The sequence below is a fragment of the Tinamus guttatus genome, unplaced genomic scaffold (assembly GCF_059628265.1).
Source record: "Tinamus guttatus ecotype Peru unplaced genomic scaffold, ASM5962826v1 Tinamus_guttatus_pri_ptg000287l, whole genome shotgun sequence".
Lineage (NCBI taxonomy): Eukaryota > Metazoa > Chordata > Aves > Tinamiformes > Tinamidae > Tinamus > Tinamus guttatus.
The window spans coordinates 4,234,580-4,248,509 of NW_028288821.1; the positions used below are offsets into that span (position 1 = coordinate 4,234,580).

Here is a 13,930-nt window from a genome sequence, read left to right on the forward strand (position 1 = left end):
TAACTTGAGATATTGTCCTTTTCTCCCTTCCATTTGTGTCTGATTTCTGCGTTATTGGTCAGGCCTCCACGATGTCAGGGCTCTCCTCCCGAAACAAGTGTGACTGCTAGCGACTGTCACTGAAGGCTCTTTCGTGATTGTACTTTGGAGATGAGGAGGATGAGATTAGTTTCTGAAGGTAGCAGTGTGCTCTTGCTGCCCACAGGACCAGACAGCAGGGCACATTTTAGGCGTGTGTGAAACAAGAATCACGTTGTTGACTCCTGTCAAAAGTTTCATTTCACCTGGATGGCCTCTCCTGTGAGGATCTTTTTGGGCCTTCCTTAAAATTTCATGTTGCCAGTTTAAAGTCTGACCTCTACTGGCAGTAGGGATGAAGTATTAACTGGAACAGGTCCGGGCTGTTGCCTGTCTCCTGGACGCCAAACTGAAGGTGGTTTCTGGCTTTCAGAAGAACAAATCCCATGGCACTGATCCTGTCATCTGCCTTACTAATAGAGTGACCTGCAGGTAGCTTTAATTTTGCCTTGCTACCCCCTGTTCTCCCTTCAGGAAATACCTTTATTTTTATAAAAATAAATACTATACTAAATACTATTCTAAATACTAAACACTATATAAAAATGCTTTTTATGTTGTAGGACCCATTGGATATATTCCCAATCTGCCAAAAGTGTGTAATAATGTCATGATTGACAAGTAAAACAATATTACTGTTTCATATCCACACTGAAAAGAAAATTACTGTTTTGTGGGTTTTGGGGGAATTTAGTGGTTATTGTCACTTCAATATTGAAAGATTAGAAAGGCATGAAACTATACAGAAAACCTATTAGAAACCTTTTCTACCAATACTCTAACCTAAAAAAGGCCCTTCTTTTTAATGAAAAAATCATCTTAAAGAGCTTTATTCTTACCCAGAGTAAAGGCAACCACTTTACTGCGGGTTAAAAGTCCAGCATAAATGTTAAAACTTGGTAGGACCAGGAGAGAAATCGTTCCTTGCATCAATAGAGATTTACTGCTTGTTCTTTCACGAGAGGTCCTGGCTTACATCAAGATAGTTTTCTCTAGTGACTGATTCCTTCTGTGAGCAGGTTAGGGAATAGTTCTTGGAATGGACTCAGTGAAGCAATTGCTTTCATTATTTACAGCTGTACAAAACAAATAAATTTGAAAGAAATGTAAGAGAGGTGCCAAATCCACTGCCATTGATGTGCGAGTGAACACTGTGTTTAGAGCTGTACTAAATGACACACATGAAATCTGCGAGTTACTGCTGTTGACTTTTCAACCTCACATCACCTCTGATAAATGAGCTAATCTGCTAATAGCTACTCAAAATAATAAAGTAATTAAATTAAAAGAGTTTTAAAATATTCCTTCCTTAGCATCCAAAACTCACTGCATACAAATTATCCTCCATAGAGCAATTCTAGTTAGATTAAAGGGATGAATGTAGTATTTTGACAAGCAGGGCCATGATTTGTAGCTATGTAGCTAGTTTGTAGCTATGAAGAAGTACCGGGGTAGCATGCCGTAAAATCGTCTATCCATGAATACACAAATGGTCTCCTAGGAATTCACCTGTGGTGACAATTCTGTGCTGACAAAGTGACATAGGAATGCCTAGGAAGGACCTGGTGGAGATCCATCTGCACAGTCTCCTACTTGGCCCCTTTATTAGCCGGTGCTCTGTAGGAAGGAGAGAAATCTTGGCCAGATTTACTTGCAGATCCGTGGTAGGTCATGTCTGGAGACAGAGTAGCAATAAATCCTCATTTGTTGACTTGTGTGGGAAGAGTTTAAGGGCAGGCAGAATATAAGCTATGGTGGATTGCAGTGACCGAAGACAGGTCCCTAGGATAGCACTGGGAAAGTGGAGTGTGAATCTTCCTAGGGATTTTTTTAGATAGTTGGTAATGGAAAGGTCCCTATTGACCTCCATGCAGTTGGGGTCCTGCCCCAAGATTGGAGAACTATGGCAAGCTCTTGGGCTGGCTGCTCCCCACGCTGGTGATCAACATATGCCCTTGTTCATCCTTGGACTAGAAGCCTTTTCTGAAGAATGTGCCCCCTCCTCATGATGGTCAAGTGGAGGAAGAATGAAAGCTATGTCTAGAGCTCCTATGAAGTAATCCTGTCTGGGAATCATTGGAAACACTTGTATCTGTAGCCCTAAAACTTTTTCTCAGGAAATCATGCTGGGAGAGAGGCAAAGACAGTCTCATAGCCCACTTTTTTTTTTTTTTTTTTTCCTGTAAAGTCTTCAGTACATAGCACGGTTTCCTTTCTCCCTCTGTCTCTCTCTCTCCCACTGGGTCTACATATCTGATAATCATGGACACATGCCAGGTCTCCTCTTTCCCAGAGGAATTGCCATCATTTGGATCAAGAAAGAGTAACATTCTCAGCTTTTTTTTTTTTCCATTGACAGCAGATTAGTGCATTTCCTAAATACTTTACACTGTGCTTGAATGCATGGCAGATAATAGCAGATGTTGCCACCTCCTTTCCCAGATCTTGTGTTTGTTTTACAGCTATAGATCTAAATCCTGGGCTTGTCATACAGTTACAAAGAAAGGACGTGTCCCCTCTCTGCATGATTCAGTGTAGGCACTGTAGCAATATCTGTCATTCTTCAGGACTCCACACTCTGCAGTGTCAGAGAAAACAATGGCTCTGATTAATGAGCTGCTGCCGCTGGAGACCAAACAGTTCTGACCTAGAGTTGCTTTCTGTGGCCTCTTTCCGTAACTCTGCAACTGATACAGTGATCCAGATGATGCAGAGCCAAGGAAGCACATGGCATCACACGCTCGGGGAGTCGCCTCCGAGCAGGTGGTGTTGAAATCCAAAGGTTAGATTTGGAATAGAGAAAAATACAGTAAAGTTCCTGTTAATTAACAGGGGGTTTCTAAGTGTCAGCACACTGAGCAATCAGACGACCTTGCTGAAGGGTTTCTGTTGATTACAGAAGGAAGCCAGAGCAACCCTGTGCCACTTCCCAGGAAATGCTGATCCGTCTACAGGCATGGAAAGCCTTGTAGGAACAAATCTCAAGAGAAAGGCCAATGTCTTATCTTATCTTTAAACACTTGCTCTACTTAGCATTTGTTTTTACTGTGCTAGGGTAGGTGTCTCCCCCACTTGAGACTAATGATTTAATTTTTTGTTATTGCCACAGGAACATGTACACCCAAATTACTGTCCCCTGGCTGAGCCACACAAAACTTCTATTAGTGGAGGGCAGAGGACAAGAATGGGTGTGAACTACTCCCCTTTCTCAGGATTGAGCTAAACAAATACTAGTTCCTCTCACTTGGAAAATCAACAAAGCCATGAAGCCTGTTGCTTTGCCAGCAGAAACTCCTCTTGGGTTAACGCTGGAACTGGACTGCCCTGGGAGTTAGCCTTCTCTCCCAGTGAGTTTGTGATTGCTAACTTAATTTTGTTAAGTTTTGTAGGGATGGAAGCTCTGACTCTAGCCTGCATGTTGCTAGTTGTGCTCCCACACACAGAATTGCTGTTGCAGACCTGTTCTTGGGAGTTCCTGGGTATTTCTGGGTGGGAATCAACAGGAAGATAGGATTCTTGCAACCATATCCCAAAATGAAACAAAATAAATAGTAACTGGACGAGCCATTTTTCCTTAAAAATAATTTTGCTTAAGTAACAGCAAATGTTGCAGTGCAATCCAGGGAGGCAGAAAGCTCCAAGCATGCCAGTTGCCAAGGTTGTACCAGTAACATCCATTCCCCTTGTTCCTTCCTGTTCCAAAGGAGGAATTCTCTCAGAAAGAAATTCTGGGCTTTGGGCATCTTGCTTATTTGGCTGAATCCCTCCAGAGGCCCAGCTGGCAGAAAGGAGGGCAAATGGATCAATGAGCTAATGAGTCCAGGCCCTTGGACAGTGGCAACTAGAAGCAAACTGCCCACGCAGCAGGGATTGGTTTGCACTCGGCTGCCCTGGCAGAGCCGGAGCACACACATTTTCCAAAGATAGGCTTTTCAGGGTGATTGTTTTTTCCCATTACAGTCAGAGCTATTTCTTGGAGGTGATTAAACATCTGCTCCCATTGTATTTGGTTCTGCGATTGTGCTTGCTCTGGGAGAGCTATAAACAAATGTGCTTTCTCTGCCTTTTTTTTTTTTTCTTCTTTTTGGCGGGGTGTGTGTGGAGAGTCTACCAGTTTGCTGGCAACCTGCTCTTGCATCTCTGTGTGTTTTGGTTTCCTGAGCAAAGGTGGAAGGGCTGTCTTGATTTTATTTTGTCTACTGCCTTTGAGTGATTTTTCTCAGCTTTGCAATTATTGTATATTTGCAATTATTATTACTATATAAGTATCATGTAACCAAGATATACAGTCTGGCTATGCAAGGAATAGCTTTGTTACCATGCTCACAAAAAGGTGGGTTTGGAAGGGATCTCTGGGGATCATCTGGTCCAACTCCTCTGTTCATGCAGGGTTGTGTAGAAGAGGTTGCCCAGACAGTCTAAACCCTTACTCATCTCCTCCTTAGAAAAATAATAAACAGGGGAGGAAGTTACAGCCCTTGTACATTGAGCACTATGCAGATGTGTAGGAAAAAGAAGAATGGTGTAAATCTTTATGGGCAAGTTAATTATTAACTTCAACACGTAGATGGGGAACAGAGACTTGGAAGATCAAGACCAGCTCCATGAGCAAATCGTGGAATAAGAGAGAAACAATCAAACTGCATCAGGTCTAGAGGGTCTAGGCCCTCAAACACCTCCTACGAAGCAACCCCTTCCCCACGCCCAGCCCACCACAGGGGCCCCTGCCCTCCGAATTGCCTCCATACCTATCATGTGGTCTCACACAGCACTCACCAGCTGGCAGAAAAGAAGAAATCTGGGGGGTCTGTTCCTGACTTACAGCCAGGTTGTTCACCACAAGAGCATCCCTTCTTTGCCGAGAGGGTCAATCCCAGCAATGACATTTCATTTGGAAACAAAATGCATTTTGAATAGAGATCATGAGTAATTTTATCACTGCCAATGCCTGAGTCTAGAGGAATCAAGAGTCATATGTCCATCTTCCACCCAAAGTCACAACAAAAAAGGGGGAAAGTGAGAGGAGAGGTGGCCGTCTCTCCTGCGTGTCACTTACTGCTGTGGGCACGGAGCAGTTGGGAGAGGCTGAGCTGCCATCAGCTTTTCCCTGGCAGGGAGCATCGCTAATCCGTCCTGGCGACCGGGCCCAGAGAGCCCTGCTGATTCCACAGAGCCTTCCCAGAGCACAATTATGATCTTGATCCATCCTCTAACTTGCAAAAATGCTTTCAGCTTTGCACGAAACATTTAAGTTGCTTGAATTAAAGCAAGGCTTATGGTTAAGAGCGTTGCCCATCTAGTGCCAGCAAAGAAGAAATACTTTTTAAATACCAAGTTTGTGCATCTCCCCTTGTCCTGCGCTAAAATCAGCTCTGAAACTTGGACTTCCAGTCCATTCTAATGAGCCCTGACATTAGCTGTCTCTATGTACCATGTCTAGATATGTTCAGTCCCAGCAAGCTCTTCTAAGTCCTCTCTTTAGGAAACCTACTGCGCAGCTACAATGCCTAGAGGCTGCTTGAAGGAAGACTGTTATTATAATAAGAAATAGAGATTAAAAATAGTTTTTATCGATGCTTAGCAATGGCGCTTGCACGAGCAATCAGACATGAGCTTAGTGTGGGAGGAATCTCCCTCCGCCAAGAGAGATAGAGCTAGAAATTCTCTGACGGAGAGGTGCGGGAGGTCACACATTACCCTCTGCTTGGGATCCTCCCTGGTTTAATATTGGCTGTGCTACAAAATCAGATTATCACAGGAGAAATGGCTTTAGACAAAGTTTTCTTCTCTGGTTAATGTATCAGTCAACCGTTCACGTTTCACTCCCAAGGATTCGGGCGGTGGGGCTGTGTTCGGGGTTTCATCGTCGAGGGGAGAATGGTTAAACTAACTGTAAGCATAAGTTCTTGGAAATAGCCCCTAAAAACTGCCCTGAGTCAAGACAGACCCTCAGTCCAGGTCTGTCCTTTCACCTTTAGCCTGGTCCTTTTCACCAGACCTTTTCACCTTCAGCCTGGTCACGCTAAGCTCGTGAGTGTAGCTGGCTTCAGGAGGGAGTTTGGAGGACAGACCCTACCACGAGGCTCTCCAGGTCACTTCTCAGGAGGAACCTGTCTTAGTGCACTGATTTGGCAACACGATCTCCCAAGCATCCTATCCCAAAGCACTGCAGGGGGTGAAGTGGCGAGGAGACCGAGGAGACCGGTGGGCCCAGGCGTCCTACTGCTCCCCGACGCTTTTCTGCCTCTTTCTGCAGAGCAGATCCAGTCTGACTGGTTCTTCCTCTTGAAAGCTTCATGATGCTAATAACGTGAGTGGCACGAGTGCTTGTTTTCAGTTTTGTGACCCTTATAGCCCTAAAGCAGTACCAAAGTTATTCAGCAGGGAAAGAATATTATTATTTTAGGCCCAGATGGTGTAACTGGAGCTGTGCAAGCAGAGATGCCTGTTCCAGCGAGACCCTGGCCAGCAGCATAAATCTCTCAGCCCACCCCAACTCACTGCAAGCAGGTTGTAGACCCTGGGTTTGCTGGGTGCTACCTCAGAGACACGTCCCTCATGTGTGACTTGCACGCAGAGTACAGGAGCATCAGTGTCTGTTAAAGCTGCCCAGGACCTCGCTGCCACACAGGTTCCCCTGCCACTGCTGACCAGCGCGAAGGAAACTCTGACCCAACAGCAGTGCCAGGGTGCAGCAGTTGTGGAAAACAAGGGCCCATGCTGCCAAGCTCGAGGTGGCCCACGTGCCTGCTTGTCTTCACAGGAAGCCGCTTGCAGAGCCCCATGGCTGCCCAAAGCCCTGCGCCTCCTCAACTATATAAAACAAATGCACAAGTGGAGCAACTCCCTTTCCTCTCGTCCAACAAGCCCTGGGGCTGTCCCTGGTGTTGCCTCTGAAAGCAAAGGCCAGCACTGAAGGGACCCCAGGAAGGACAAGAGTTTTGTGCAGCATCATCCTGCTGCTTTTGGCATTTGAACGTGCTGCCCGAGCGCAGCCCAACCTCCCCCCAGCATGGCCTTCAACCTTTTTTCTTTCCATCCCCTTGGCTTTGGCTCTGGCCTGGCTGAAAGGGCCCACGCCATGTTTATAAAACCCCTCTGTCCGCTGGCAGCAGCGCCGAGATGCGTGTGTGGCGCAGGAATTTCTGCCCCTGCTCTCTATGGGGTAGGAAAGCACTGCCATTACCCTTTGCTTCTGCTTTTCTTCAGCTCCTGAGGCCAAAATAAGCTCTGTGAGAGAAGTAGCTCAGAAATATAAACAGGATAACTGAAAAACACTTTTCTTCCTTGTATAAAAAGCGGCCTCAAGTATTATAAAAGGGACCCCATTGCTCTGCAGCTGCATGAGCAGCTCGGGCCTAACGGCAGTTGCTGCACAGCCCTCGGCTGCCATCGCCCTCACTCCCGTGAGGGAAGCTCAGCCCTGTTCAGAAGTCCATCTCAAGAGAGCAGCAAAGCCCCGCCAAGCCCTAAGGACAGCTGAAGGCACAAGAGGAACCAAATCCAAGCTTATTACAAAGACAAAATTTTTAAGTCGAGGCAGCACCTAGCTGAAGTCACAACATACACAGCCCGAGGTGCGCCATGATACTAGATGTGTCCTCAGAGAACTATGTGGGACCAAAGTGACCCCCAGCTAACTAGCGAAAAGATACTTAAAAAACATTTCCAAAGCTACTGGCCATGATGGCTCTCCAAGAGGAAGGAGCTTGCATGGGCCCACGTTGCATCCTCATCCTGCAGCAGGCACTGGAGCTAGGCCTGCAGCAGCATCAGTCCCACAAAATGCTGCGGTGTGTGCAGGTGGGCATGTAGATGGGCAACGATGTGAGCAGTGAGCAGTGGTCAGGACTAGTCCAAAGTCTTCGCTAAAGTCTGTAGGAAGGGTCAGTCTGCCTTCGGGAGGAGACTCACCATGTGGTTTCTGGGCAAAGTCTCCTTTGGGCAGCTGGTACGATGAGATATTGGCAGGTCATTTCTGATGGCAGCCCGAGTGGCTCGTAGATGAAACCAGATTGCCCAAAGTGGGAGTGATTCACTTTCCTTTCTGAGTGAATATGGCAGGCAAACAGCATTCCCCTTGAATCCAGGAAAAGGGAGATGAGAGGAGATGGGTGGTGGGAGGCAAGAAAATCACTGTTTCATCCAGTTGAAAAGTTAAACCCTCATGTTTCTCTTTTTGTTAGATATGTTATCATCACTGTTCTGCTGAGAATAAAGCCTCTCTTATAAGCCCAGCTGAAGATTTTTGGCTTATCAAATTCAAGGCAAAGTAGAAGATATAGATGTGAGGAGCAGGAGGGGGAAGAAAACATAAGGCTTTAATGTCATAGCTTTGGAAGTTGAGATGCTTATCTAAGCCTGTTTTGTCCTTTCCTTGATTATGTTACTTTGAGTTTGCACAAGGAAACCAGCCTAGCCAACCTCACTTCTGTTTCTTCTCAGTTCACTCTCTGAAAATTATATCATCACAGATGTACACTCAGATATTCGTCTTATTTAGGACAGTTTCACGTTCAACTTTCTGAAGCTGGCTATCAGGAGGACTCAGAATGCTGAATCTGCTGAATTCAGGCCCAGAAAGCAGCAGCTCGATGCACAAGCCAAACCCCACACTGGTGTTGGCAGACACGACCTGCTCTCCAGGCCCTGCATATGACCTGTGAGGGGCCAGGCAGGTCACATCCCTTTATTTTGTGCCTTGAACAGAGTAGTAACTAACTGTGTCGCACACTGTTTGGGAATGGCTTGTGCATAAACTGTGCATTAATGCAGTGGGGAGCAAAGTAAAATTGTATTTGCAGTCTTGTCCTGCTGCTGCAGGGCTGTTCAGGAGACATCTCCCGAGCCAGGGGATGTTGATAGACGTCTCTACCATTACCAACCCTCATCATTAGAGGCCTGATGTCCTTGTCACACTAACACTGGTGATCATGTCACAGACACTATTACAGATTTGCCTTGAAACATTCTATCAGAATATAACCATAGTGACCTCAAATAAGGCAGTTTGCTATTTAGTTCAAATGCATTATTTGTGTATATTGCTTTGGAAAACATCTGGCTTTTGCTTTGCTTTTAATGTATCCGACTCTTTGCAGATGTTAACTGGAAAGAGTTGCTGCCCCAAATTTTTGTATTTTTTCTTCTTCCATTGATTAAAATGTTATTAATTTAAATACTAATTACTAATCTTGAACATCAAATTATTTCCCAAAGACATGATCCCCTCCATTTTATGCGTATGTAAAATCCTTTTGAAGTTAATTTGTTTTCCTAAAATTGCAATAATCCAGTGATACAGCCAAATCTGAATAAATTGAGGAGAGATCAGCAGAAATGCAGGTGCCAATGTTAGGGAAGAGAGAGATGAATAACAGAATGAAAAACAAACTAAAAGGAGCTCGCTAGGTAGGCTCAACTGAATCGCATCAATATAAATAAAAACCTTGTATGGGCCTCCAAATTGGGCACTACTTACAAAACAAAAAGCTTCCTCAGCAGTGTTGTGTCTGTTCAAAACATGCTGAATAGCCTTGCCTAAATGATGCTTTTTCTTTATTTGGGTCAGGTCTCGCTGCAGAAGAACTTTTTGAGAAACCGACCCTGAGCATTGCAAAGGAAAGAATTGTCATCTCTCCCGGAGACATCCTAAAAATAAAATGCAGGTAAGAATTGCTCCAGCAGCACTGGATTTCCTTGGTTCTCTTGATTACCTTGGCCCAGTGCAGCTTCTAGATAGAGGAGAGCAAAGATTGCTGTGCAGCCGTGATCCCTTGCCTGCTTTTCTGTGCAAAGTAGAGTTTAACAGGCTTTATTAGAGCAGGGAGGAAAGTATTTTGTCAACACTCAGCTTGGATGGAGTCTGTACATTGTAAAGGGACCTGAGTCAGCACACAGGAAAGCTTATGGTAGGGGAATGTATCTCACTTAAGGACATAACTGGAAAATCCTCCTCTGCAGATAGGTTCAGATTCAGCTCCTGCATAGCTCAAATCAGTCTCTCACTCCCTGTGCATAAGTAACTGACACACAAGATGCACAGCCCATTCTCTATATATTTGCTTAAACTTCCTGACCTCAAATACTGCCCAGCCTGTGAGATGACAATTAAATAACCAGCAGTTAGTATGCGTACATTCGAAGTCCTTACCTGTTTGAAAACATCATCATCTTTAAATCAAGGATAGCCAGGACTCATAAAGACCAGACTGGTGTTCATCTATTTTGAAGGCTCTTTTGGCCCAGCATATAGAAACCAGCTCTGTAAGAAAAATGCAAAATTTGGATAATGACTTGTGTTTATAGGGAGATGGTCTTCTAGAAATGCGGACTGCAGAGTGCCTGGTAACAGCTGACTGGCACTGTCTGCTGTGTCAGAATACGCGATACAGCTCGCTCAGTCACACCAAAGCCTCCGCTGGGTGTGAGGAGACATCACTTGTTCGCTTGTGCCGAGGGTGATTTACATGGCAAGCTTTGGGGACAGGCTGTTTTTATAATTTCTTCAGAGAGGACTGTAAGATAGAAGGCTTAAGGTAATGCAAATTATCTGCCATTCCCCCACCCGCGCCACACACACTATTTTTACACCTTCCTGGCAAAGTCTCCTTGACTATTACCCATAACCAGGACACATTTAGTTTCCTGCAACAGAAGTAACTGGAGACAGTGAGACGACACAGTGGGAAGGTGAATAGGAGCTATCGTTTTGCTGACAGATATGCCCCTTCTGATTTTTTTCCCAGTCTGTTTAATCGAGTTTTATAGTGAAAAGCAAGTTGCTTCATTCTGCATATACTTGCGATGTTTCCTGCAGTGCAAGGCAGTTTTTTTCCCAAATACTTGCAGCTAGCCGGGTGGCTTATGAGGTCAAAATAACCTTCCAGTGATATTTTTAGTTTGGCAAGCAGCAAGCATGATGGCAATAAAGTTTAAACTGTCCTTTAAAATCTAAATGCCCCGTAAACCATGTTATGTGGATGTGAGTTCAGTGTGGTGCTCCAGGCCAATTAAATCACTACTTTCCAGCAGTTCTCCATCCATTGCCCTTTTAATCTGTAGGAACATCCTATTTTCTCGTATCACCAGATGAATGAATGAGTAAAGAAATTATTATTATGTCTTTAGCACTCCTATAGTGCTGGCAGTCATCCCAAATTACTTTATGGATGTGAAGCAATAAATCCACCCAGCAGACCTGAGAGGTAAAAAGTATTACCTTCCATGTTAACTTGGGAAAGGATGCCCAGAGCAGTTTGGTTAGTTGCTTCACGTCATGCAACAGCAGGGAATAGAAGTTAGAAATGAGATTTCTTCATTTCGAGTGTGAGATCCCCCATGTCAGGTCCTCTGATGCTGGTCATGGAGACATGAACACCTGCATGCTCACAGATTATCTCCACACTGGCCCAGAAGGAAGCTCTGAAGTTACTCCTGCTTCCAAGGAGCATTAGGGCTGAGTGGAACACAGCACAAGAGAGCAGAAAGAGCTGGTAACTATGGAAGACCGAGGTAACTGTGTGAATCTCCCTTCTCCCTCAAACTCCATTCTTCTGAGGTTCTTGGCCAGGATTTCCTAATGTTTGGCAGCCTGGCCAGAGCTGCTGCTACTGCTGCAAATCCCTTCTGCCACATGCATGAAAATCCAAAGGCTAAGGGCAAAGTCTTTGTCTTCTACCTAAATAACATGGAAATGCTGCTGGAAAAACTGGGCACATTTACGGAAACACAGGTGTGTGAAATCCCTCCTCTATTCTGCAGAGCCGCTGCTGCAGATTTCCAACTCTGGCAGACATCAGGCTGCAGAGCACAGGGTGACCGGAGAGGGACAGGGGCCTGAACACTCAGTCGGTGTTGAATGTTTGCAATGGCATCACTCCATATGCAGGACCACAAGCCGGGTGTTTTGATGAGGTGCTCATTCGGTCATTAATGACGTTAGGAAAGTTGGGAAAGAGCATGGGGAAGGGACTTCCCCTCCAAAAGTAATTCAGTGCTCTGAAGGGCAGGAAGCTGGTGTGACGGATGAGGTGGGGTTGTTCAAGCCAGCAGTGTATCCAAAATCGAGGGTGAGGCTGTTCACCAGAGAGGATATTCACCCTTTTCCAATGCTCGCAGTCAGCTACGTGCTGGGAATAACCTCAAGAGTTCAGCCCCATGTCTGCATCATCTTCAGGAAGGCGACAAAAGGACGGGCAGAAACGAGTGCCAAGAGGATGTTTGTTTAAGTATCACTGAGAGTTTACAGGCAAACATGTTCCCTTGCTGCACCTATTGCACCATTAGAAAGCAACTGGCACAAAAAGAATAGTTCGCTCCAAGCCGACCGGAAATCGTACACGGCACATGCGGCGGGCACAGTCAGTGTGAGCATCCCTGTGCTCAATGGACATGGCCAGACCGGATTTCTCCCTGGCTGCTCTCAGTTGGAGAAATCCAGAGAGTCCTTCCTCAGCTCAGCAAACGCCACTGGGTCAGTGGGAGTTCACTGAGCACTTAGTGAACTCCTTGTGCTTTCAGAGTGGCCTCTTTCTTCAAACACAGAAAGAGAAACTGCCCCCCTTTTACATTAACATAAACTCCAGCTTCTCCAGAAGAATCCATGGACAGGTACTCCCGATGCTCCATCAGCTTCCACACTGATCACCAGAAACCAGTCCCTTATAGAAAGACCATAATCTTCACCACATGAGCACCTAGTACTCCCCTAGAGCCCTCCAAGTGCATCCCACACCGAACAGAGTTCCAGGATCATCTGCTCCCATGGGGTGCCCTGATGTTTCTAACACAACAGGATTAGCACAGCCAGGGCCTGTTGCCAAGATAGTTTAGATCAACTGAAAGCTCTGAGTTCCACAACAGGTTATGAAAAGACCTTGCTTTGTGACAGTGAACTATGTAGAATTGTATTTGACATGAGCTGTGATCATAGATAAGACAACGGATAGATCAGGTGAGTGAAATGGTGTATTTACCCTGCTGGTTGTATGTTCTGACCACAACGACAAGTTGAATAGGAAAAATGTGTCTTGAGCAGATATTCTGAGATCTGTAATCTGATTAGTTCCAGACCCTTCACAAAATCAAGGTTCAGTCACTGCTGATTAAGCAAGAAAGGTGAGGAGAAGTTACGTAAGTGTTCTCCTCTCTCGGTGCAACCTTAGAGATGAAAGAAAGTATAAGTTAATTTAGCTGTTAAAATCTGCAAAGTCTGCAGTTTGGAAGAAACATATAATTTCATCTGGTACTTTCTGATGTTCGATGTGTCTAAAATACACACACACATATATATATATATATAAAGCTTCTGTTGCGGATATCTCTTAAAATAAAAAACAACTTCCCTCCAGGAATAGCTTCCTACAGTTACTACAGGCTGCTCTGGGGAAGAGTGTGGGATGATCGACCTTATCTTCTTCTGGCTGGGAACACCCTACACCCTACAGCTTTTCTCATTCACTGCCAAATGGCAAGAGGATGAACATTGGGAATATCAATACAAGTTGGCCAGGAAGAAGCCCAAGGTTTGTCTGAGATCACAGCCCACCTTTAATGTCTTGCGTTGCGTTGACAGGGGAGCACCTTCAGTGAGCTGGCTTTTGCGGGAGAACCAGAGAGAAGACCCTAGGATACACATCAATAGTTGCCGTAATAACACGAGGCAGAGCTGCAGCACGCTTGTCGTCAGGAAGGTCACCGCGAACGACACCGGCTACTTCACCTGCATTCATGACGATTTCCCAACTAATGAGGATCTCATGGCCAGAATTTATGTGTTTGTTAAAGGTAAGAACTTCATTTTGCTTTCTGGCCATTGGGAATATAGGCTGTGTTACTGTGCTAGCTGGAA

The 13,930-nt window shown here is 45.2% G+C and overlaps 1 protein-coding gene across 1 annotated transcript in view; it reads left to right on the forward strand.

The window, feature by feature from the left end:
• LOC104566111 (vascular endothelial growth factor receptor kdr-like) overlaps positions 1-13,930 on the forward strand; it is a 118,615-nt gene that overhangs the window by 23,691 nt on the left and 80,994 nt on the right. Inside the window, exons 2-3 of the mRNA XM_088527540.1 lie at positions 9,650-9,746; positions 13,655-13,866. Coding sequence (XP_088383666.1) covers positions 9,650-9,746; positions 13,655-13,866 — 309 coding nt within the window. The remainder of the gene's footprint in view (positions 1-9,649; positions 9,747-13,654; positions 13,867-13,930) is intronic.